Raw genomic sequence first — 22,203 nt, 5'->3', positions numbered from 1 at the left:
AAGGTCAGTATTTGGAAGAGCATTTAACTAACCAGTTCTCCACGGTGAATTTTCATGTGCTTCTTGCAGCTAACTGAAGTCTTAAAGGTCTTCTGGCAGTATGGGCACATAAAGGGCCTTGCGCTTGTGTGAGTGCACATGTGACGCTTCAGGGATCCATTGGTGGTAAAGGTGGCCCCACAAACCTGTAACATTACAGAGTGCACTGTTTCATGTATCCTTAAACAGCCAAGCACTTTCCGTCAAACAAACAGCAACCGCCAGAAGTTGGTTCCCAAAGCTGACTGACCAGACAAAAGCCATTGTCTTAAAATCTTTAAAACAATCGCAAATTATTTTGGCCTCGAGGCATGATTCCAGCACTTTTGTAAATAACTATAGACCATTCCATCTGTGTAAAAGCAGAAAGAGAAACACAGCCTCCAACCGGACCCCTAAGCCTGAATTTCCTTCCCTGCGTGTCATGTGCTCCGGAGAGTGAGTTGTACCAAACATTCGGCTATCACAAAAACGAGGTTTAAACTCATATCATGTCGGTAATTTCAGGCAGCAATATGTACATTTAGAGATGGAAGTTGGTGCACAATGTCATACCCGATAGTGAGACTAACTGGGCACAACTGCACTACCACCTGGCGAGTGTTTCACTGACGAAAAACGAGTTTGCACAGGCGCGTGCCCTCTCCTTCCTTCATGCCGCCGAATCCAGTGAAATGGCCAAATGTGTGTCCATAGCACTGCAGTAGAACAAAATGGTGCTGCCCAAGGAGCCACAAGTGGAATGGTCTACATATATATACTGCTTTTTTCAAGTGAGGGGAAAGAGCTAGAACTCGGGAGTGGTCATTCGTTTGGTACTCAGTAGAACAACAACTTCAAATACAGATCGCCACAGTTCAAATTCCCCAAGGCATGCCATGCACATAAATCTCCATTCATCATTACATGGGTGACAAACTACTGGAAATTATTCATAAGCAGCATAGCACAAAGGCATGCAGCTTGCCAACAAAGGAAGGAGATACCATACACACCGTGCACTTGTACTCTCGAACGCCTGAGTGGGTTTTGATGTGAGCTTTGAGGACCCCGTTGGAAACAAAGCTTCGCTCACACTCGGAGCAACGGAAGGGCTTTTCGCCCGTGTGGGACCGAATGTGCTGCTTCAGGTGGCTCGACTTTTTGAAGCCCAGGGGACAGATGTTGCACTTGTAAGGACGCTCTTGCAGCAGCGAGGCTCTCTTGTTCTCTGCGGGTGGACACTCGCCCGCTGAAATGAAGATGGGCTCCTGGATTGGGATCAGGGACGAAAGGTCTTCGGTCAGCACCCCACCGCCGCCACTTGAGGGCTCCTTGGACACTTCTGAGCCGCCTCCCTCGCTCAGACAACAGTGCGATGCCACATGCATCTTGCAGCGGCCCGACGAGCTGAAGCTTCGATTACAGATGCCGCACGAGTATGGTTTGTCACCTGCACAGCATGTATGGCTGAAGGTAAGAAACTGCACCATCTGAAGCCCGTCAATATGCATTTTTGTCACAGGTAGCAACAATGCACGGGGCATGTGAAGCCCGTGAGAAGAAAAGTGAACTAAGCTGTCAGCAAGCTATGTAACTGCCAGAATTCATACAAAAAATGTGTCATGCATGTTGGTGTAGCAATGATGGCTGGTACTTGTAAGGAATAGGACCACAGTGCATAAATTCTACCAAGGAAATTTGGCATTGACTCATATCATTGAAAACAAGTAAGTACCGAAAAACTGTCCAGTGAAATTTTGTAAACAATCGGGTGAAACAAAAGCTGGACACTTGTTCAGTTGAAATGATACTACTTCTTCTACTTCTCAGGGTCGTTTGCTTTGTAAAATCGCAGCAGAAACTTTGGTATTTAGAAAAATCCCTCGTGAACCAGTAGTGTATTATCTAGGAGGTTTTCGCACCACAAATTGATTCTCCTTTCTTGATCACCTATGTCCAAACCCAGGAAGTTAAACAAAACTTATTAAAAACTAGAAAAAACCTAAATAAAAATTCTAGGAAAAAAGAAAAAGAAGAGAGCCCAAGGGTCAAGGACATTTATTTGCCTTTGTCCATTTTGTCTTGAAAAAGTGCTTTTTGGGAACCGTATATAAAAAAAAAAGAACAAAAGTGAAAGAAATTTTAGGCATAGCGAATCGTTCCTTTTACATTTTTATTTGTAGTAGAGTTCTGAGTAAATGCAAGAATATTTCAGAAAATATTTCTGCTGATGGGGACTCTTCAGGAGGGAATAGACCGATCTCACCAGTCACTTTGGCTATGCCACCGTAATGCATCCAGGGAACTTTAGCCTTTTTGCATGTGCAATGACCACGCTGGAGCTCTGCGCATGCAGAGCATCAGACGGAATGAGCTGGCTCGTGCACTGCCGCTTGCCTCCTGCAAACTAACAATATGGCGGCGTCATGCATGCGCCGAACGCTAGGTGAGATCGGTTTATTGATGTGCATTTCTTCAAATCTCCAAAATCTATAAAAGTTAAGAGTGGGTGCTTGTAAGGACATGGGCGCTTCCTTGGTAAATGCTGATTCACGAACCATTGTAAAATGTTGGCTCACCAGCCATTGTCTGGCTTAGAAGGGCATTACACACCAGCCATTGTCTGACTTAGAAGGGCATTATGGAAGATGGAAAGATCACATTGTAAGGGGCAGGCAATGCAAAGTCGCTGCACACCTTGCAGTTTTTGTGCTACATGCACAAGTTGCGGTTTAGGCTCATTTATGTATGCATCTGCAGCATATCACTCACATGTTTCCACTGCACCCCGTTTTTCTATGTTGGTTGGTGTACTTTGTCTTAAATGCATACTTTGAACATGTGCACAGTGTTCCTCAAACTTAATGCAACCTCAATGGTACACTTTGGCCACTTTTAGCATTATTCCTGTGACTACAGGTCACATATATGGTGACACTTTCACTTCCCGATTACTATCCCATTTCGGAAAGGCATCCCAGCTGGTTTGGTGACGGATCTAATTTAGCAGCTCAATGTTCGGGAGAGTGAGAGGCAGTGTTAAGTTTGGGGAGCACTGTAAATACTTTGAACGTATGTATGCTGGTGCAAACAGAAAAGTGTAAGCATGACACGAAAGGAACTGCCTCCATGTGTTCAAAGGACATGTGGCACACCAAGAGGGGCAGCTCCAGTCCACAGACACTCCCCTCGAAAGCCTGCACCAGACTCACCAGTGTGGATTCGCATGTGGACCTTGAGTGCACCCCTCGTGGAGAACATGTGTTGGCAGGTGGGGCACTGCGACAGCTTCATCCCAAGGTGGGTGGCTCGCACGTGGTTGGTCAGGGTGCTCTTGACTGCAAAGGCTCGGAAGCAGTGGCTGCATTTGTACGGTTTCTCCTGGGTGTGGATGCGGATGTGGCGCACCAGGTCGCTCGGCTTCTTGAACTCCTTCGTGCAGTACATGCACTGATGCCAGCGCACGTTGCCCACCTGGCCGGATTGAAAAACACGCACGGCAATAGGTCATGTCTGACCAAGCTATCGAGTAGACCGGGACCCAAAAATATAAAGTGCCCGACACTTCCTAAGTGAATGTGCCTGCTCTAGGTGAGAGACTTTTGCAACTGCCATTACAACAAAATGTGATTGATACATGTTTTCATGCAATGTGTGTACTCAAAGGACATATTTTACCTCCCAAATCAGTCCATGTCCACCAGCTACAATTGCCAATTTCATACAGCTCACCACAATCAACTGATCTTTCCAGAACAAAACAAGCTCAAAATAATTTATGCTTTCACAGCCAGCCAGGAGAGGTACAGCTAGCAGTTGAACAAAGGCTCACACAACACTCGGGCAGCCTCGAACACACTTTACTTAGCTCTTCTAAATTTAACCGAGTCTCTTCCACGGCGGTCAGCAGCACTCACCATCCGGTAGATGTGCATCTTGATCATGCCCGTGGCAGTGTCCGCCACCGACATAACCATGGCAGACTCGTTGCTGGGGGACTTCTGGGCCTGTGCTCCATCCCCCGAGACCCCTGAGGCCCCATGGTCTGAGGTGGGACCCTCCAGGCCCTGTGCGAGGGCAGCATCCCCGGACGACGCCTCCTTGGCCGCCCCTCCATTTGGGCTGTGCGTCAGCCCGCTGTTCACCAGCACTTGCTGAAGCAAGTCCGCGTTAGTGCGCTTGACGTCCTCCTCGTCCATCGGAATGCGGTGGGCTTCCACAACAACCGCCGTCTAGAAATGACACCGAGGAAAAGGAAAACGGCACGGCGCACTAAGCGGCATGTCCCGTGAACATTGCCTGAATGGTACTAGCTACGGCAGATCGAGAGATGTCGGACGTAGTCTCATAGTATGTAAAGGCAAACATTTATTGTTCATTTATGAAAGTATGCTCTCTAACCCTTTTTTGTTCGTCAGCTTCTGCTATGTTTTAAAGGGACCATTAATTCTACTTTACTCGCTAAATTATTTATTCAACCAATTAATTTTTTTTTATAGTACAGCAATTTTTTACTTTTTAGGGTTCCAATTTTTGTCGGAAGCATTAGGCAAGTACTACTTCGTTACAAAGCACTGCACAGTAAAATCAGTGAAAACCACCTCAACTGAAACTTCTTCAGAGTTATTACGAGAAGAGATGTGACGCCACAGTCCTTGGCCAATGTGACTATGGAAGACAAACACGACATGCACATGTTTCCCATGTGTTCCATTATGTAGGGCATCAGCAGTAAGGCTGGTTCACTGACATGTGGGGCAAAGAGTAGCCTGTAATGTAGTTCCTAAGCTTTCACTTGTTCATTTCTAAGCTAATTTTAATCTAACTATATTTACGGACTGTGACCTCAGAAAGTCCGACGCCTTAGAATGGCAAGTAAACGACGGATTTGACATAAAATTAAACCTATAGAGATGCCCAGCTATATCTAATTGAGTGAATTCATAAATCTTGCTGTATGCAAATAATTTTCCCTTAACCTCAAATTTGAAAGAAAAAAAAAAAATCACGAATGATGAATGCAGGCTCTTAGGACATCTCTGCCTAACAAATACTACTACTCTTTATTTTTTAACAGCCACAGTTTAATTTTGAAACTTCTACTGCAATTTAAATAACAACATTTGCAAAGTTTCTGTTTCTTTTTAAATACACCGGGCGTGTGTGTGCACCATCCCGCTTTGAAAGTGTGCTTTTCTCTCAAGCACGCAATTGCGATACTATTCATACGTTTTTCCAAGTGTCGATCGTGGCAGGTTGCCCCATCTTATCAAATACCAGTGCGCTGCGGAGAAGCATCACCCGCGGAACTTGCTTCCAGAGGTGTTGGTTCTCTGCTTTGCACCAGTGCTCAGTAAGAAGCACGCTCAACAAAGCTAGCCCGCCGCAATCATTAAAAAAAAAAACATAAAAGAAAAGAATATTGCAGTTCAATTTGAAACGAATATTGAATAGTGTATTATTCTAAACTACTATCCGAAATTTTTACCTAATATTCGCACAACACTAGTCATGGGAATGACAGCAAAGATGCAGTGACAAAAAAATCAATAAAATCTGAAGGACCATGGTTGTCTGCTAGTGTAATGTCTATGAATTTGCATCTTTCCTGACGATCTCCATCTGCTACATTTCTGCTCCAGTTATTGATGCGGTCTTCTCGCGCTATATCCAAGAGCAGACTGTGGTGTGCTCACCTGCTGGTGGAGGCTCTTCGAGAGGGACTCGAGAGCATCCTTTTTCGACAGGCCATCAGACAGGCTCATCTGCCCAGAATGCACCCTGCTCATGTGGGCATTGAGACTACCTAGCCTGCGGAATGTGCACGTGCATTCCTGGCACCTGCAACCAAAGTAGTCCATCACCTACTGCTGCTTTACATTCCAACCAGAGGCTTGAGGAAGCAATCAAACCAATTCCAAAGAAAATAACTCTGAAAGCATACGTAGTGCAACACTGTTAGAGCAAATGAGCAATTGTCAGTTTTTTTCTCTTTTTCCCTTGAAATTGGAAGGTGTTCAAGGAAGTGCTGATTTCGAGCACCAACCTACACATAACACTTGGTGCCTGCTAATACCCTCTTTGAAGTAAGACGTGAAAAACCACTTGTGTCGTAGTTATTAGAAACCCCGAGGCACGGGACCGGACAATGACATTGTCCTATCCCCTTTTTTTGTGCGCCCCGTGTCTTTTAGTAACTAGGTAAGCATCACCAACCCACCTGCTTGATAACTTTTATCTCACTAACATCATGTGGTCTCCAACCCCGTCGCACAACATACATTTTTCTTCATTTTTTTTTCCTTTCCGTTATTATTCTTTTGTTATTCTATTTAAATACACAAGTGTTGCTTGGACCCATAGCCGTGGAGGCTAGTCGCGGGTCCAACATTAGAAATAACCTTTACAATGTGGCAGGCAAACAAAACAAATGTACTATCAAAGTATACACAAAACAATATACATACTAATTGAAAAAAATATAGACAGGACATATGATATTGAACTTATTCATTGGCTTGCAAATTGATTAGATACTTCTTTAAGGACGACAAAAAATTGGGTTTACATTTAATGTCGGTAGGGATATCATTCCATACTAGGGCACCGTTGATATCCCTTCCCCTTCCTTTCCTTCCTTCCCCCCCCCCCCCCCCCCCAATAAGCCTTTCTCCATAAATTTCTACAAGGTGGGAAATTAAACAGATTATTTGTTGCAGCCCTCGTATTCCATAATGAAAATTTAAATAGATGTAACGGAAGTGGGTCATCAGTTTTTATTATTTTAAAAACTGTTTCAGCCATTTTTAATTTGTATAGGAAGTCTAGTGGCAGCACGCCAACTGATCGAAATAGAGGACTACTTGGTTCAGTATATCTAGAAGAAATAATGAGTCTCAGAGCCCTTTTCTGTAATCGACTGAGTGGCTTTAAATACATGGTATATGTTCCGCCCCAAGAGTCTATATAGTAGTTCAAGTGACTATGTACAAATGCAAAGTATAGAATGCGCAGTATAGACGAATTAAAGAACTCCCAAGCCTTAAGTAGTGTGTAGCAACCGTGTGCAAGTTTTGTACCTATGGTTTTAATTTGATTCTTCCAGTGCATATCAGTTTCAAACAAGAGACCTAAATATTTGTAACAGGAAACATGCAGCAACTGCACATTATTTAAGTATATAGCTAGTTATTTAGAATTAGTTTGCTTTCTCCAAGAGTGAAACACAGTGTACTTAGTTTTTTTAATGATAAGTGTGAGTTGGGGGGGGGGGGGGGGGGGGTACTAGTGAACCACGTTAAGACCCTATTAAGTTCTTCATTTACTTTACCTTGTAGTTCACTTATTGTGCCCCTACAAAAACTAATGCTGTATCATCAGCATACATGAGCGCTTCAGAGTCACATGAAACAGAAGGAAAATCATTGACGTAGAGAGAAAAAAGAATGGACCCCAAAACGGAGCCTCGTGGTACCCCTGTAAGCACTGTTTGTGACGTAGAAATAAAATTATTAATCATTACACATTGTGTTCATTTAGAAAGATAACTTTTAAATAACTCTGATATCTCTCCCCTAGAACCGTACTGATAAAGCTTGTTCAATAATATGGTGTGATTACCTGTATTGAAAGCCTTACTTATATCCAAATAAACAACCACAGCAATTTTATTGTCATGAAGAGCCATATTAAGAAGCTGGGTTAACACAAGTACAGCAGAAGAGGTAGATCTGTTCGGCCTAAATCCGTGCTGACTAGGGCAGAGAATATCATACTTCCTTATAAATTCCTAAATGTGTTTACAAATTATTTTTTTTAAATTTCTATTAATTACACTTAATACTGATATTGGTCGATAACTAGACGGCTCAAAAGTATCTCCCTCTTTAAAAATGGGCACAACCTTTGCTATTTTGAGCTCATCAGGATATATTGCGCTTTCCAATGAATAATTAAACAAGTGTAGAAAATGAATGCCTAAAATGTCTATATTATCTTTTATTAATTATACTGGAACAGTATCGAGCCCGGCCGATTTGTTTACTTGAAGACTTCTAATCTTTGACATAATTTCAGCCATCTGAATTTCCTGTATGACAAAAGTATTAACAACCGAAGCCATTAACCTCGGGGAAGCTATCACATGTGGCAACTGTGCTGCTAGGAGAGGACCTATGTTTGTGAAGTAGTCATTAAAATTGTCTACCACTTCCTGGTTGGCTAGTTCGGGTTGCACATGTCAATTTGAGCGAAGGCCGATTGCGTGATTAACTATATCCCAAAGCTTTTGTGCATTCCCATCGGCTTGTTCGATAAGAGAGGAGTAATATTCCCGTTTCTTTTTCCGCATACGAGAGACAGATACGTTCCTTAATTGCTTAAATTGTCCTAAATAATAATTGTTTCTTTTGTTTTGTTTTCATTTACGATACCAGCTGTTTTTCTCATTCAGTATGCCTAAAATTTGACTTATCATCCAAGGGCAGACCAGCTCTCCATATCTGTTGTTTGCCCTACTTTCAGCGCTCTGCATTGCTGTGTTTTTAAGAGTATGAACAAAGTTTTGACATTCATTGTTGACGTCATGATTATACAAAGCATAAAAATTTGTTTGTTCTAATATACTTCGTAGTAGGACATAGTTCACCTTGGTGCGTATCTTAGGACAAAGATTCGCATTTACAGACGGCTGGTTTTGCAAGACAACAAAAATAGGCAGATGGTCCGCTATTCGATTAAACTCCGGCACACAAACCACTATCGCTGTTACAAAGCGCGTGATCAATCAACATACTCGAAGTACTGGTAATGCAAGTGGGTTCACGTATAATATTGTGTAAGCTAAAAGATTCAAGAAGTAGAGTATAATAATTGTGCGTATCTCATGCCAAGTCGATATTAAAATCTCCAAGGATTATACTGCGGCCGATATGCTTATAAGATATTTGTACAAGAACAGATTCGAATTTGTCTAAGAAAGAGGTCATTGCGGTGTTCGGAAGACGGTACACCACTCCGATTATTAGACTACAAGGAAGTTTAATAAAAAGAGCTTCAATATGTTCATCACTGATAGAGGCAGTATGTACAACTTCAAAGACAATGTCCTTTTTCACAAAAAATGCAACGCCACCTCCCCTTGTATGTGTAACCCGTGGGAGGGAGGAAACTATGTACCCGGGTATAAGAGCCGTTTCATTATTTTGAACCCATGTTTCACTTACAGCAATTATATCATCTGCTTCTCGGTGCCATGAAATACATGCAAGCAGTTGATTTAGATTTTTTCTTAGACTGCGTACATTGCTATGAAACAAAGAAAAAGAATCATGGTTTAGCATTAAATTGTCAACCTGTTGGAAAGTGTAAGGCATGATGATCCTAAGAGCACAAACCAAGGCGCTAGCATTATACCGACTACACAACTCTTGCAAGGTCTCCTTCACACATCACACGCAGCACGGGGGAGTTTTCACACTTCCGCATGAAAATCTTGCCCTGTCTTATTCAAACAAATTTCCAGTTCTTTTCTCGCCGGTCCAGGCAAGCCTTACTTAGCAAAATCTTAATCTCAAAACAAAGGTGTTCATTTACGTACAGTGGGTCGTTTGCCTCGAAGCCTAGAAGACTTATGTTGAGTTTCATCTTCCTCGCCACACACAGCAACTTGCAACATACTGTGCATGAGGAAAACTTTACCATCACATTTGGCTTCACTTTGTCCTTTGACTGGATTCGATGCACTATGTCTATATCTCCCTCAGAAAGCTCAGCGCCTAGACAGGTCGCAATTACTCCCAGAGCCTTCTGCAAGTTTTCGTTTGGAAGAATAGGTAGCCCTTTAATTTCGAGATTCATGTTTCTAGAATATTGCTCGAGTTCTACGACTTCTCTTTTGGCGTCACAAAGTTCTTTGCTTAGCTTTGGTGCTATCTATACACTTTTGGCTTCATGAATACTAAAACAGCAAAGACTGAACAACCAAACAAGCTTGCCCAATATTCCAGAGGTGTACTGCAAATCTAATAGAGACAAGCAGCCCCCACCTGAACGTGGGAGTGTTCCGGTCAGGCGGTGGAGCTGAATGCACCCTCTGGATATGGGCTCGCAGGTTGCCGCGCTGCGAAAAGGCCGCAGAGCAGAACTCGCACCGGTATGGACGGACCCCGCTGTGCTTGCTCATGTGAATCTGCAGAGCCCCCTTCTGGTTGAATGTCTTGTGGCACAGGCTGCACTCAAAGGGGCGCTCTCCTGCAAGGCCACACGGCGGGACTCCTCAGCAGCCATCTTATCTGGATGCACAGTTTGAAGCAACACTGGTAACCAAGCAAAACTGCCGACACCAAGGAATGTCTAGATGGTGCCAGCAGTGTTGCAAAATGGCCACAGCCCCCTTCTATTTCAATTCCATTCCGGGGAATTAAGAGTTTCCGACAATTCCATTTCTTTCTACTCCTCGGAATGGAGACACTGGGCCCATTCCCACTCCTGAAACGGCTGAACTTCACCATTCCATTCCTCCGATTCCTAAAGGTGAAAAAATGGCCACTGACAGCCACACTGTGTTACTAAAAAAAAGCAGCATAAAGCTGCTAACGTTATCAAACGCGGAGATGACTGCAAAAGTAAGCAAAAGCATCCTCAAAGCACTCATTCTGCCAAGCCGAAGGGTGGTCGCACAAAGTGCTTCGTGGCAACATCTTGTCACTGAAGACATTGATCTTGTGGTTAAACCTGAAAAGTATGAAAGACCCACCAGGCACCAATAATTAAAACCACTCATATACTTCGCAAACAGACTGTGTGTACCAGGAGTCTCAAACACGCAGCCCGGCCCGCGACTCTCTGGGACGCGGCCCGCAGGCAACCGTCTATGATTCCCGGTTCTCATGTCTCGAGCGCTAGATATGCCATGCGTCATGGCAGTCTCATCTAGTCGAGTCATTTTCGCTCGAACAGTAGCTCTGCTCTTTTAAGGTATTCACATAGTTTATGCTCATCTGTGTTCATATGGCCTTTGTTTCGCTTTAATTTTTGCTTCCCAGCTTTCTGTAATCTAAAACAATTCCGCTACTAGGCTGGAAGCGCGAGCTGTTCGTTGAAGGATGCACCTCGGCTGCACGAACTCTCGATCTGCAGGAGCAACTGCCAAAGACAAAGCTATGAGCTCGGGATTCTCGCCTTCAAAAAAATATTACCCTTAAAAGACAAGTATTTGTACAGAGCGTTGTAACAAAAATCGTCAAGAAACAATAACTGCCAAACTTACAGATTGTTTCTTATAGACATGTTGAGCTTTGTTAATTCACCGGGGAATTGAGCAACGGGAATGACAGTGTACTTGCTTTCTTGTTTTATTAAAATTTCCAGCACCTTGGCAGGGTGGTGTCATTTGTTATCACATCAGGTGAGGGCCCAAAGTAGTCATATGAAAAAATAAAATTTAGAGATGTCACTGGCAAAACTGCGAGTTTAAAAAAGCAGAGAGCACAAGGTCTCCCCTTTAAAATCGTTTGAACCCCCCCCCCCCCCCCCCCCCCGACCTGTCTTATGTTGGCCCTTGATCTTTTCGGTGTGGTCTATCTGGCCCCCAGACTGAAATCGAAACCACTGGTGTATACAGTGTACAGATACATGGTTAGCGTGTTGTTTGTTTGATAAGGCATTAAAAATGTCTAGTTTGTGCATAGCATAATGCAAGAAGAAGCTATCTTGCTCTCTGCTTCGAAAACTTCGTAACAGCACCGCTGGTACACAGCTAGAAGCGAAGCCGCGTATACCTGCCCCAAAACTCCAAGCACTGCGGAAGCAGAAAACCACTGACAAAGTGCAATTGGCATACGGCACGAGCATAAGGGACTGCACCACCATGTTATGAAACCTGTCTTAAAACGGAAACTTTTACATTTGCTGTACATTCAACGCATTTTTTTAATTTGTGTTCCACACAAACACAAAAAGATTGGATCGGTTAAAAGCAAGGAGTCGAACCGGTCATCACCCCGGTTCGGTTCTGGTTCAGGGACGCTTTTGAGATCACGGTTTGGCTACCGGTTCTTGAAAGAAAAGTCCACAGCTTCTAGTCGTTAAAAAGAAAAGACGAGTTTAACACGGCGTCACCTTCATTAAAATAAATTAGGTCATCAGAGGCCGTGCTGCGAAAATAAGGACAGCAAAACAAATATATGCTTAATTTTGTTTTGCGATCTTTAATTTTTAACGAAAACACCGTTCCACGAAAATTATGCGGTTATACAGGCACTTGGAAACAGTACCAAAGTACAGTACTCAGATGTGAAGTTAATCAGACAGTGACACCGTGATGGTAGCATGCACCATACTCGCAATTGCTACCCACAGAAACAAATTGGGTAGTCGTCAGTTGTTTAGAAAGAAGTTTAGTCTGCCAGATTATAGTGATGTACTCACGTAAATGCTCATCCAGAGCTCATCCAGATTTAAACGGCCAACTATAACCACACCGCATGCCCAAACGACTTGCTCGAACGACTTAGTTGAAGAGGAGAAAGACAGCAAGGGCCAATTGAAAGACGATTAAAACAAAAAGGGACATAAAAGACAACAGGCGACTTTCTGTTTCTAGAAAATGCACACACAAGAAAATGTCCTTCAAGCAGCGTTGGCTCTGGGCGACTGGCATCCTGGCGACCGACGCCGCAGTGTCGCACTTGTCGCGGCTTCACCTCTTGGTGCCTCCAGATTTTGCCACGGCGGAAGAAACGTGCCGAAAGCCATCAACTTTTGGTTTTTACTTTGATGTTTATGTTTGCTTTTTCCTTCCTTAAGGAATATTGCTTAGCAGCAAGAAAGGAGAAGAAACACAGACACACGCACACACACACACACACACACACACACACACACACACACACACAAAAAATAGCTCTTTAGCCTCTCAGCACAGTTGGATATACTCTAATTCACCTTACGATGTGCCGCGATGACGTTATGAGCTACACGAGCCAATCCATAGTTCGTAGCTTATCTCGTGACTTTGCGCTCCCCGCGTCACTTTGCCCAACCGGAGGGACAAATGACGTCCTCCGAGTTATAAATTGGCTTTGGTGGCTCGTAGCGCGTCCTTTGCAGTCCATCGTAAGCTGAAACAAAGTATACAAGCGTACACCTCCACGCCGACTCGCCAACGCCAATTCGCGCTACAAATAGACATGAAGAAATATACTTATTTGTTTCATTATTACCGAGCTGTCTCCATGGTGTCGCAGCCGTTTGCTTAATCAAAACTGAGCCGCTGACGCCACTGTCGCAAATATTTAATTGACTTTGCACCGCCACCCACAAGAAGGTGCGGCTTACATTTTATTACACTGAACCGTTTTCAATGAACTGGTAACCGCCACATAAGATTACGGTTCTCTTCCGGTTCGGGTTCAATACAGAATGTTTGATTTTGGTTATAGTTTTGTTCCAGTTCAGTTAAAAGTAACAGTTTTGCTCCAAACTTGGGTTCAGGTTCGGTTTGACACCCTGGTTAAAAGCTGCACGGTAATCGCACATGATTACAACAGCCGCTTTGTCGCAACTCGCGGCGCCAGGAACGGCACCTACTTTGTCTACCGTTAAGTTGCTTCATTGAGGGCGCATCATTTTTATCCTCAAAAGAGCATAAGCCAGTGAGACAATGAATCCATCGGTCACCTCCAGTGCAATGATGCTATTTCAAGAGCCACTTACCACGCGATAGCAAATTGCGTCATTAGCCCGTAGGCCCTAGATGAAAATCGACGCAGCTCACATAAGAACCGAGTTCAATCGATTCCCACTCCATTCGTTGCAAAAGGCATATAATTCCATTCCCATTCCATTCCAAGGTCGCGGAAGTACGGAATGATTCCAGGATCATTCCAACTCCAAAGTGGCAACTCTGCAACACTGCCAAGGTTCAATGTTCAAAGGGTGCAGACATTTCAGACTTCTAAGCAAAAATATTATTTGTGTGCCAGTATGAAACAAAAGTGCCGAATAGGTCACGAAAATCCTGCAGATATGCCTGAAAAACATGCTACAAAGCCAAAACATGGGCATACGCTACGAGACATGTTGCCATGGCATTATGACAAGTGTGATAAAAATTTGACAACTTAATTATTTCTTGTTCATTTGCATTTTCAATATATAATGAAAGACATTCAAAAATCAGACATCCCAGTCACGATTTATAGAGGAGTTTGGACCCCAGAATTTGAGGATAATTAGAATTTCACGAATTTCAGGAGCCAACGTTCAAGGGACGTCCCGTAGCACTTGTTCACACATGTGGCAGAAAAAACTACCCTTTGTTTCTACTCCATGGAGTATTTTTATGACATGACTTCCACTCCTCCTTTTCCCACTGCCCATTGGCTTTTATTAGAATGACATTAGTAATGCTTGCTTTGAGCCTTTCAGAGAACCTATCTGCAGACACATAAAAAATTTAGGATTTTTTTAGATTGCCTCTTTTTCACACAGCTCCTCCAAGTTCAGCTCAATTGTATCTTTTTTTTTAATGGTTACTTTGAATTTTCTGTTTAGTGTAGCCGCCTCCTACAGCGTACACTGTACTACAGTCCTGCAACGATTAACAGCATTTTGGTTCCTGTGCGGTTGGCACGTTCAAAGGGTTCAAAGGGACATCACATATCACATGTTATTTGGAGGGCAACCGTTCCACATTTTAAACCACAATTGGCAAACTGGCTAACTCCGAGAGATGAGCCAAAAGACCCTGCCAGTGTGCGGTACTCAAATTTCATATTACTTAGGCATAAAAAAAACCATGGGTAATCGTGTACGAGCTGATAAAGATAAAGAGAGGAAAAAGTACCGTACGCACCAGTATGGATTCGATTGTGTCTTACAAGCTGACTGGGTTTCTGGAACTGCTTCTTGCAAGTGGAGCACTTGTGAGGGAAAGCTGACCGGTCAATATTTCGCTTGTAGGTGCGATGAGACAAAGACGCCCTGGAGTGGAAATTAACGAAAATTGTCACACTCTCTGCAAAAGCAAAGACCAGCTTTGGAATGCATGGGCGGCACCTTACTTAATTTTGTAGTGAATCTTCATGTGCTCCCTAAGCAGAGGCTGCTTGGTAAACTTCTGCGGGCACTGCCGACAGAAGTAGAACTTGACCCGGGAAAGCTCGTTCTTGTGCCCCTGAGCGTGCTGATCTAGGCGTGCCTGCACAGTACCCATGACCAGGTGGTGTGTGCTCAATGCTTTCCCTTTACAAAAGGTAACAGCTACTGTTACTTTAGAAAATACAGGTTTGATAACCACGTAGTCTAGTTTGTAGAATCAATAATTATAATTTCATACATCCAATTGCATCAAACCACTCCAGTCATGTTATACAATACTGCGTGTCACCTTCTGACAACTACAGCATGCACACTTACGCTTCGATCCCGCTTTGGGCGATCCGCAAAAGCGATTTCCCAACGTATCATGCCGAGATTCACTACAGAGGTGCGGCTAGGCAGAGCCATGCATAAAGTTAAAATACCAGCAGATAAACTTACCTCGCTCAAAAAAGAACAAAGAAGAACATTTTTCAGGCAATCTACAACTCCATTTCCCGGGCAACACAGACGGTATTCATTGACTTGGAAACGCTGCCAACAGATGGCACATGCATTGAATGCACACGGGGTGCGCCGATTTGGGTTTGATAGCAGACAATCTAGCGAAAGTTTTTCGACGCATACGCCATCTGTCGGCAGCATCTCCAAGTCAACAAATACCGCCTGCGTCGCCTGGGGAAATGGCCCCGTAGATTGCCCGAAACAGGTTCTCCTTTATTCTTTCTTGAACAAGGTAAGTTTATCCGTTGATATTATAATTTTATGCGTGGCACTGCCCAGCTGCACCTCTGTAGTAAATCCCAGCGTGATACGTTGAGAAACCAATTTTTGTGGACTGTCCAAAGTGGGATCAAAGCGTTAGTGTACATGCTGTACTATCCACTCTATATGACACAGCTATACTCAAGTTTTCAAAAACAGTTTGTCTGTTTCCTTGCACACCCCGTGCTTTCGTTTACCCACCAAATGCGGCCACATGATTTTGTTCTAAGGGAGACCCAAAACTCCATCTAGCGAAAGTAATGCGGACTGCAAGTTTGTCTGCTTCTTGCACAAAGGTTGCGGTGATGTCAGAATGCCGAACTCTGGTTGGCTCTAATTGAAGGATAGTGGGTAGACATTAAGGCAGCTAGCATTGAGGTCTACCCACTATCCTTCAAGAGCCAATCAGAGCTCGGCATTCTGACGTCACTGCAACCCCTGCGCAAGAAGCAGACCAACTTGCGCTCAGCATATAAAAGCATTTGAATTTCTGGACACGACTAAGCTTTAGACATTCTGATGCAGTATTAGATAGTAACACAACTGTTTTTAGCATCTGTGGATCAAATAAACCTAGTATGGTTTACTTTCATAAGTACCGCACGAGTAAAATGAATTTTTGACCCTATCAAGGGACCGCATAAATCGGTTCATTAACACATCTCGCTAGTGGTGTCACGAGTAAAAACAAGCAGGCAAGTTTAGAACTGAAAATGAATGTTTAACGAGGCAAACTAGTGCCTGCAATTAAACCAAAAAGGTACCACGCATCCTGCAATCGTGACGAAGGGGCAACTGACCCGAAAGAGCACATTTACACCGTTTTTTTGTGCCCGGTACATTCAGGAAGGTTCTGAACCAGAACAATGACAACCTAAAATGGAACTTTCCAGAACCGTGCCGAGCGGGGTTTTAACCCAGCTCCTCCATGTGGCAGCCGTGTGAATTGCCAACTTTGCGACACATGTGACAATATTTTGTACAGAGGCGGCCGAAGATTGCGCATTTTCTGCATCAAAATTTCAATGAATAAACTTACCTAAAGAAGAGGGACCAATTTATGCGGTCCTTTGAAAGGGAGAACAATCCATCTTACTCACACAGTCTACTACTCTTCCCAGACAAGCTGGCCGAGAAGGAGTAAACAATTGAACATCATTTCACGATAAGTTCGGGAAAATGATTTGAGGGCAACTACAAATCCCTGACACTATGATGGCCAATGCTCCGCCTGATGAAGGCCTCACCTGAGTGCTGAACTCATCTCCACAATCAGCACAGATGAGGTTCTCTTCTTTTTCATGCAGCATCATGTGTGCCTTGAGGCTAGCCAGACGTGCGAATCGCTTGCCACACTCGGGGCACAGCACGGGTTCGCCCGGGCACAGATGGGTGGCCGCATGCAACCGCAGGTTTAGCTCGTGGTTAAAGGAAGCATCGCAGCGAGCACACCGGTGAGGCTTGTCTTCTGCATGGTTGCGCTGGTGACGCTGCAGCTGAGACCATTTTGGAAACTCGGCGTTGCAAATGGTGCACTTGAAAGGGCCCTGCGTAGAAAAGCACCACAGTAGTACAGCTAGAAACTGAACGGATAGTCTTCACGCAGAGCATGTTTCCCCAACATACGGGCATTGATGCGGCAGAACGTACCAGCCCAACAATGAATAAATTAATGGTTGAAACAAAATAAAAGAAAAAAAAATAATAAAACATTTCTTGTTCTACATGACGTTGCGAGTATAAGCAATGTGGCGACACTCTACGACGTGTCCTAAATGAACTCCCCAAGGGAAAGCCAGCCAGACTTCTGCATTACTTTGTTGGCAGAAAGCTGGTGTGCAAGGTATCACCAAAATTCCGTTTCTTGGAAGCAAAAGAACTTAAAAACCAACAAGAAGTCAAGGCAATCTCAGCATAGGGGACCCTGCTAGTAGTAGGGTTGGTTTCCACCAACCTTTCCAACAGGAGGTCCAATTTCTGGCTCTGCTCTACTTGCAGGCTTAGTTGGTTTCCTGGCTGTTACTAGCTCTGGATTGGTCTGGCTGCCGGCTTGGGTCACTGCCAGTACATTGGTACTCAGCTCCGAAAGAGGGGCTACTGGGGTACTTCCTAGGCTGGTAACTTCTTGGGGCTGAAGTACCACCACCTGCTCAGAGCCCTCAGCATTCTGAAAGCAGAGGTGCAAAGGGCACAGTTAGAAATGCAACTTGAGTGGAATTGCGGTTCAGTTGAAATGGCAATGCCCCATGTTGGAGCTTTATATATGTTGTGGCAGTTTAAAAAAGATACCAGTAATTAAGAACCAGATTTTAATTGCAACTGTAGAAACTGCATACTGTAAACAACTTTATTATTGTGGGCTCAACATTTTGCCAATTTTACGAAGTGTGGGTTTCGGGAATATTTCGTAGGCACGAAATTTTGCAATTGGGAGGGGTATGCTATGCAGTCGAATCTCGTTAATTCAAACTTGACGGGGACCAAAAATTTGTTTGAATAAAGCAAAGTTTGAATTACTGGGAGTTTTCTCCCATAGAGACGCATAAGATGGGACCTGCATGTTACTTTGAATTATCCGCAAGTTTGAATTAACGAGATTTGACTGTACTCGTTACTATGGGGTGACGTATGCACATGGTCAATTTTTTCAATATTTTTCAAATCGCGGTATTTGCAAAAATTAGGTCCTCGCAGAAATTAAATCTTTTAGTACATGCGCAAACTTTCATTTCCAACTAGGTTGAAATTCCTATAGAAGTTTAAATTGAGTCTGCTCTTCTAAACAAAAAGAGGACTCAGAAAATGTATTCAGTTACAATCACTCACAAAAACTAATGAAGCTAGACTGCAGTAATGTATTGGTTCAATCGCATTCTCCTCAGCGAGATTAAAGCGGTGAGGAGTGAATCCATTCGCAGGCGTAAGATAATTTATAAGATAAATTAAAATCTTAATTGAAGATATTTACAGCAGCTCCCACAAGCACTGAGAGTATCATGATCTTTGAAAAGCATGGAGCTAGCCAACAAATAGCTTAAACACTGTTGCTATCACAAGTTAACCAGAAAGGTAACCAAGTCACAGTTACCAAACTTTTGTTGTTCCTTAATAAGCATTTACCATGAAGCACCGAGCAAGCGCCCACCCAAATTAGGGGATAATCTTGAAAAACTGAGGAATGGATGAATGTTATGTCCAAGAGCCACAATGCAGAAGGGAAACATGGTAGGGCGGGCTTAACTGCTCTGCACCGGTGTGCTTGGAGAAGCAGTTGGTGAGCAGGAGCACTTCTGTTTTAGCTGGGTGGGTTCAGAAGTCTAGGATGGGCATTTGATATGTCGTTAGCTTAGTTTTCAACGATTTAAAAACTAGTGGGTGGGCACTTCTTGTCACCTGGGTGCAAGCTTGGTATTTCACGGTAGTCACCAGAATTGTAAATAACTTAAAGGGAAACTGAAGCGGTTCTGCATTTGAGGAAAAACATTTAAATATTTCTTCATTTGGCTTCCAGGATCACGAATATCAAGATTATTTTTCAATTTCGTTGAACGGAGGCTGCAGAAATTAATTTTTAACCGCTGTAGCCCCTCCCTCCCGGGGCGTGACGCCATTTTAGGAGTTTTCAGAATTTGTGCTCTCGCGCATTTTAAGCGCCCATTAAAGTTAAGCACGTCACTCTTGCTATTTTCAAAGAGGTCAGAAAAAGACGTCACAACTGGTGTCAGTGCGGGAAAATATACATGGCAAGCATGCAATTGCACGTGCTGCCCACACGAGCGACACGGGCTTGGCGGCCGAAAGATCCATTTATGACGTAACAACTGGTCGGAGGCTTTTTGTGTTTTTGCGCATTTAGTTTGGTATTCAAGGAAAACAATGTGATATTCAGATTAACAGGATAACAATACTCTAGAATTCACCTCTAACTTGTCTTTTTCAAGATCCTTTTCAGCTTACTGAAATACTGCTAATTAGTTATCTCATGTGTTCGGTAACCCCAATCCTTAAAGTTGAAAACACAATATTCCAGGTAGGGGGCACAGTAAAGAGGAAAGCTCCTTAAAAGAATGATTATTGTTTTTTGTTTTTTTAGAGAGACACAATAAAATCAGCACTAGGGCACAAACAAATGCCGGGCTTAGTTGCACAACAAGTTGAAGGTCCCGCTGTCAAGACCTTACAAGTTAACCATGATGAATTATACCCAATACTGTGGTAGGAAAAGGGAAACATCAAACAGTTGAGATGTTGCATTGTCCTTTTTTTCTGTTTCTTCAACTGTTTGAAGTTTCCCTTTTCTTATCAGTCTCAGGTATTCATAACTCCAGCATAACGGACAGTACCTAGAGGGAAAACACTGAATTGATTGGAACAGGTCCTTTCATGATCTCTGCTCGTCCCTTGTGGTTTCTTTGATTTAATGTTTTCGGCAGTTGGCACGATGGAACAGTTGCCCGGGTGACTCTGTTGTTACGGTCATATCAGTGTGTTGTCCAGGTTGCTCTGGACGCAACCTACGCCACCACATCAACCAGACGTGCGTCCATCAACAGGTAAACATGGGTAAACACGCCTCAGTGAATCATGTACTGGATTTTTTCAAACAGAGACCCCTTGTGATGAATGGCATTTCTCTAAACTGAGGCTCAGCTTTCCCTACACCAAGTTTCGATAAAAAAGTTTCGATGAAATGGTGTTTGATCAACCGTAGTGAACCCGGTTGGATATAGTGTTGGCATGCAAAGAATAGTGGTGTCAGCTGGTTAATGGTAGATGCCTATAGAGCCCACATAATGTCTTCAGTGTTTTGTGGAGTGCGCTAATAAACCTTTATCTGTCCAGCGACACAGATCGAGGACAGTGGCAACTTCCGGCAAGGGTCTTTTATTGTAACCCTTTTAATACTCCTCTCGATTAGTACCAACATGACAGGCCCTTTTTGTTATTACCTGGACTGACAGCTGGAGAACACCGTCCGCAAAGACACCACTTGAGCTCAGGAGCGACAGCTGGGAAGCATCCAGCACAAAAGTTCCAGAACCGTCGGTCGTGGTGCCAATCATGATACCTGACGTGCCACTCAAGAAGGGAATGCTTAGGTTGACTAGTGGCAAAGTTGTTACTGTGGTTTCCCCCGATGAGGCTTCCGCTAGGAGTGTCGAGGAGTCAGCCAGTACGCCGCTATCATTAAGGCTGCGGACGTCTTGAATCTCCATGATGCGAGATGAACTTGGTTACCGTACTCTGTTGGAAAATAAACAAAACACTCTCTAAAACGTCATTCGATCAAGAGTGCCTCCCCGATGGAATGTTCACTTCGGATTCAGTAGCCAGCCAGTCGTGCACGCTCGCAAACACGCGTTTGTTGCCGAGCACGCCCCGGAAGCTAGGCGGATCGAGTGGCAGAAATTGTCATGGAACTCTCCAAGGCAGTAAACGAATATTAATTAATTTTCCACATTTGCTACTGCTACTTATTCCCAGAATGTGAACTTGTCAATGCTGGAAGTTTCCTGCCAACACATGCTTGTCGAGAGCAAGACACAGATTAGGCAGGCGAAATTGCATTCGCAAATACACCCTACATGAGGGAGTACACGTTAATAAACAATTTGAGTACTCCATCGCTCTTTAATTCGATTCCCAAATGAATCACTTCATGAGATGCAGCAGCATATTTATTATCCTCTGAAGCAGCATGAAACGACCAGTGTTCTGAGAACGTTGCAAACCATGAAATCCTCCAGAACAAAACTTAAAAGGGAGTTAACCGATTCCCTGTTCACCAAGTACCGGCTCTTCCAACATTTCCACAAGCTACAGCATTGACAGATATGCAAGCGACAGAACGCGTTTCGCCATGTTTGCGTGGAAGTGTATCAATCCGCCTATGCAAAAGCAATCGCACAACATTCATCCGCCACGCGAAATCGTGTCGTGCCCGTGTCGTAATGGTGACTCAATAAAACTAGAAGCATTAAAACATACAAACAAATAAATATATAGGTCAAAACATACCTCAAGGGACTACATAAACGCACGACGAACAATCCAGTAATTCTTTAGAGACGAAATATCAAACAAAATGGCGATCAGAAAGGAAGGTCCCGGACAGTCCCGGATGTACGCCAGCTACAGCTCGTGCCACCAGATGGCGCCTGCCAACTCAACGCTTTGACAGCTTTGAAACAAAGCGCGAATTACATCGCCCTCGATCCTTTAGTTTCTTTTTGACTCGCACTCGTAAAATGTTGCAGAGAAGGTGCGGAGGCACAAACCTGCAACAAATAAACCACAACGAAATTATATATATAT

At 43.7% G+C, this 22,203-nt stretch overlaps 1 protein-coding gene across 4 annotated transcripts in view; it reads right to left on the bottom strand.

The window, feature by feature from the left end:
• LOC8053449 (zinc finger protein 236) overlaps window positions 1-22,171 on the bottom strand; it is a 42,622-nt gene extending 20,451 nt beyond the window's left edge. For all 4 annotated transcript variants that reach the window (XM_029974331.4, XM_029974332.4, XM_029974333.4 and 1 more), the window contains exons 1-12: window positions 21,907-22,171; window positions 20,838-21,132; window positions 17,843-18,055; window positions 17,136-17,435; window positions 15,087-15,223; window positions 14,879-15,006; window positions 10,068-10,272; window positions 5,718-5,862; window positions 3,939-4,253; window positions 3,234-3,495; window positions 1,035-1,471; window positions 33-185 (exon numbers count right to left, since the gene is read on the bottom strand). In XM_029974331.4, coding sequence (XP_029830191.2) covers window positions 33-185; window positions 1,035-1,471; window positions 3,234-3,495; window positions 3,939-4,253; window positions 5,718-5,862; window positions 10,068-10,272; window positions 14,879-15,006; window positions 15,087-15,223; window positions 17,136-17,435; window positions 17,843-18,055; window positions 20,838-21,104 — 2,562 coding nt within the window. In that variant the 5' untranslated portion in view covers window positions 21,105-21,132; window positions 21,907-22,171. The remainder of the gene's footprint in view (window positions 1-32; window positions 186-1,034; window positions 1,472-3,233; window positions 3,496-3,938; window positions 4,254-5,717; window positions 5,863-10,067; window positions 10,273-14,878; window positions 15,007-15,086; window positions 15,224-17,135; window positions 17,436-17,842; window positions 18,056-20,837; window positions 21,133-21,906) is intronic.
• Between the last annotated feature and the right edge of the window lie 32 nt (window positions 22,172-22,203).

Source organism: Ixodes scapularis, unplaced genomic scaffold, assembly GCF_016920785.2.
Source record: "Ixodes scapularis isolate PalLabHiFi unplaced genomic scaffold, ASM1692078v2 PGA_scaffold9__187_contigs__length_104089568, whole genome shotgun sequence".
Lineage (NCBI taxonomy): Eukaryota > Metazoa > Arthropoda > Arachnida > Ixodida > Ixodidae > Ixodes > Ixodes scapularis.
This window is presented reverse-complemented; position numbering and strand designations above follow the sequence as displayed.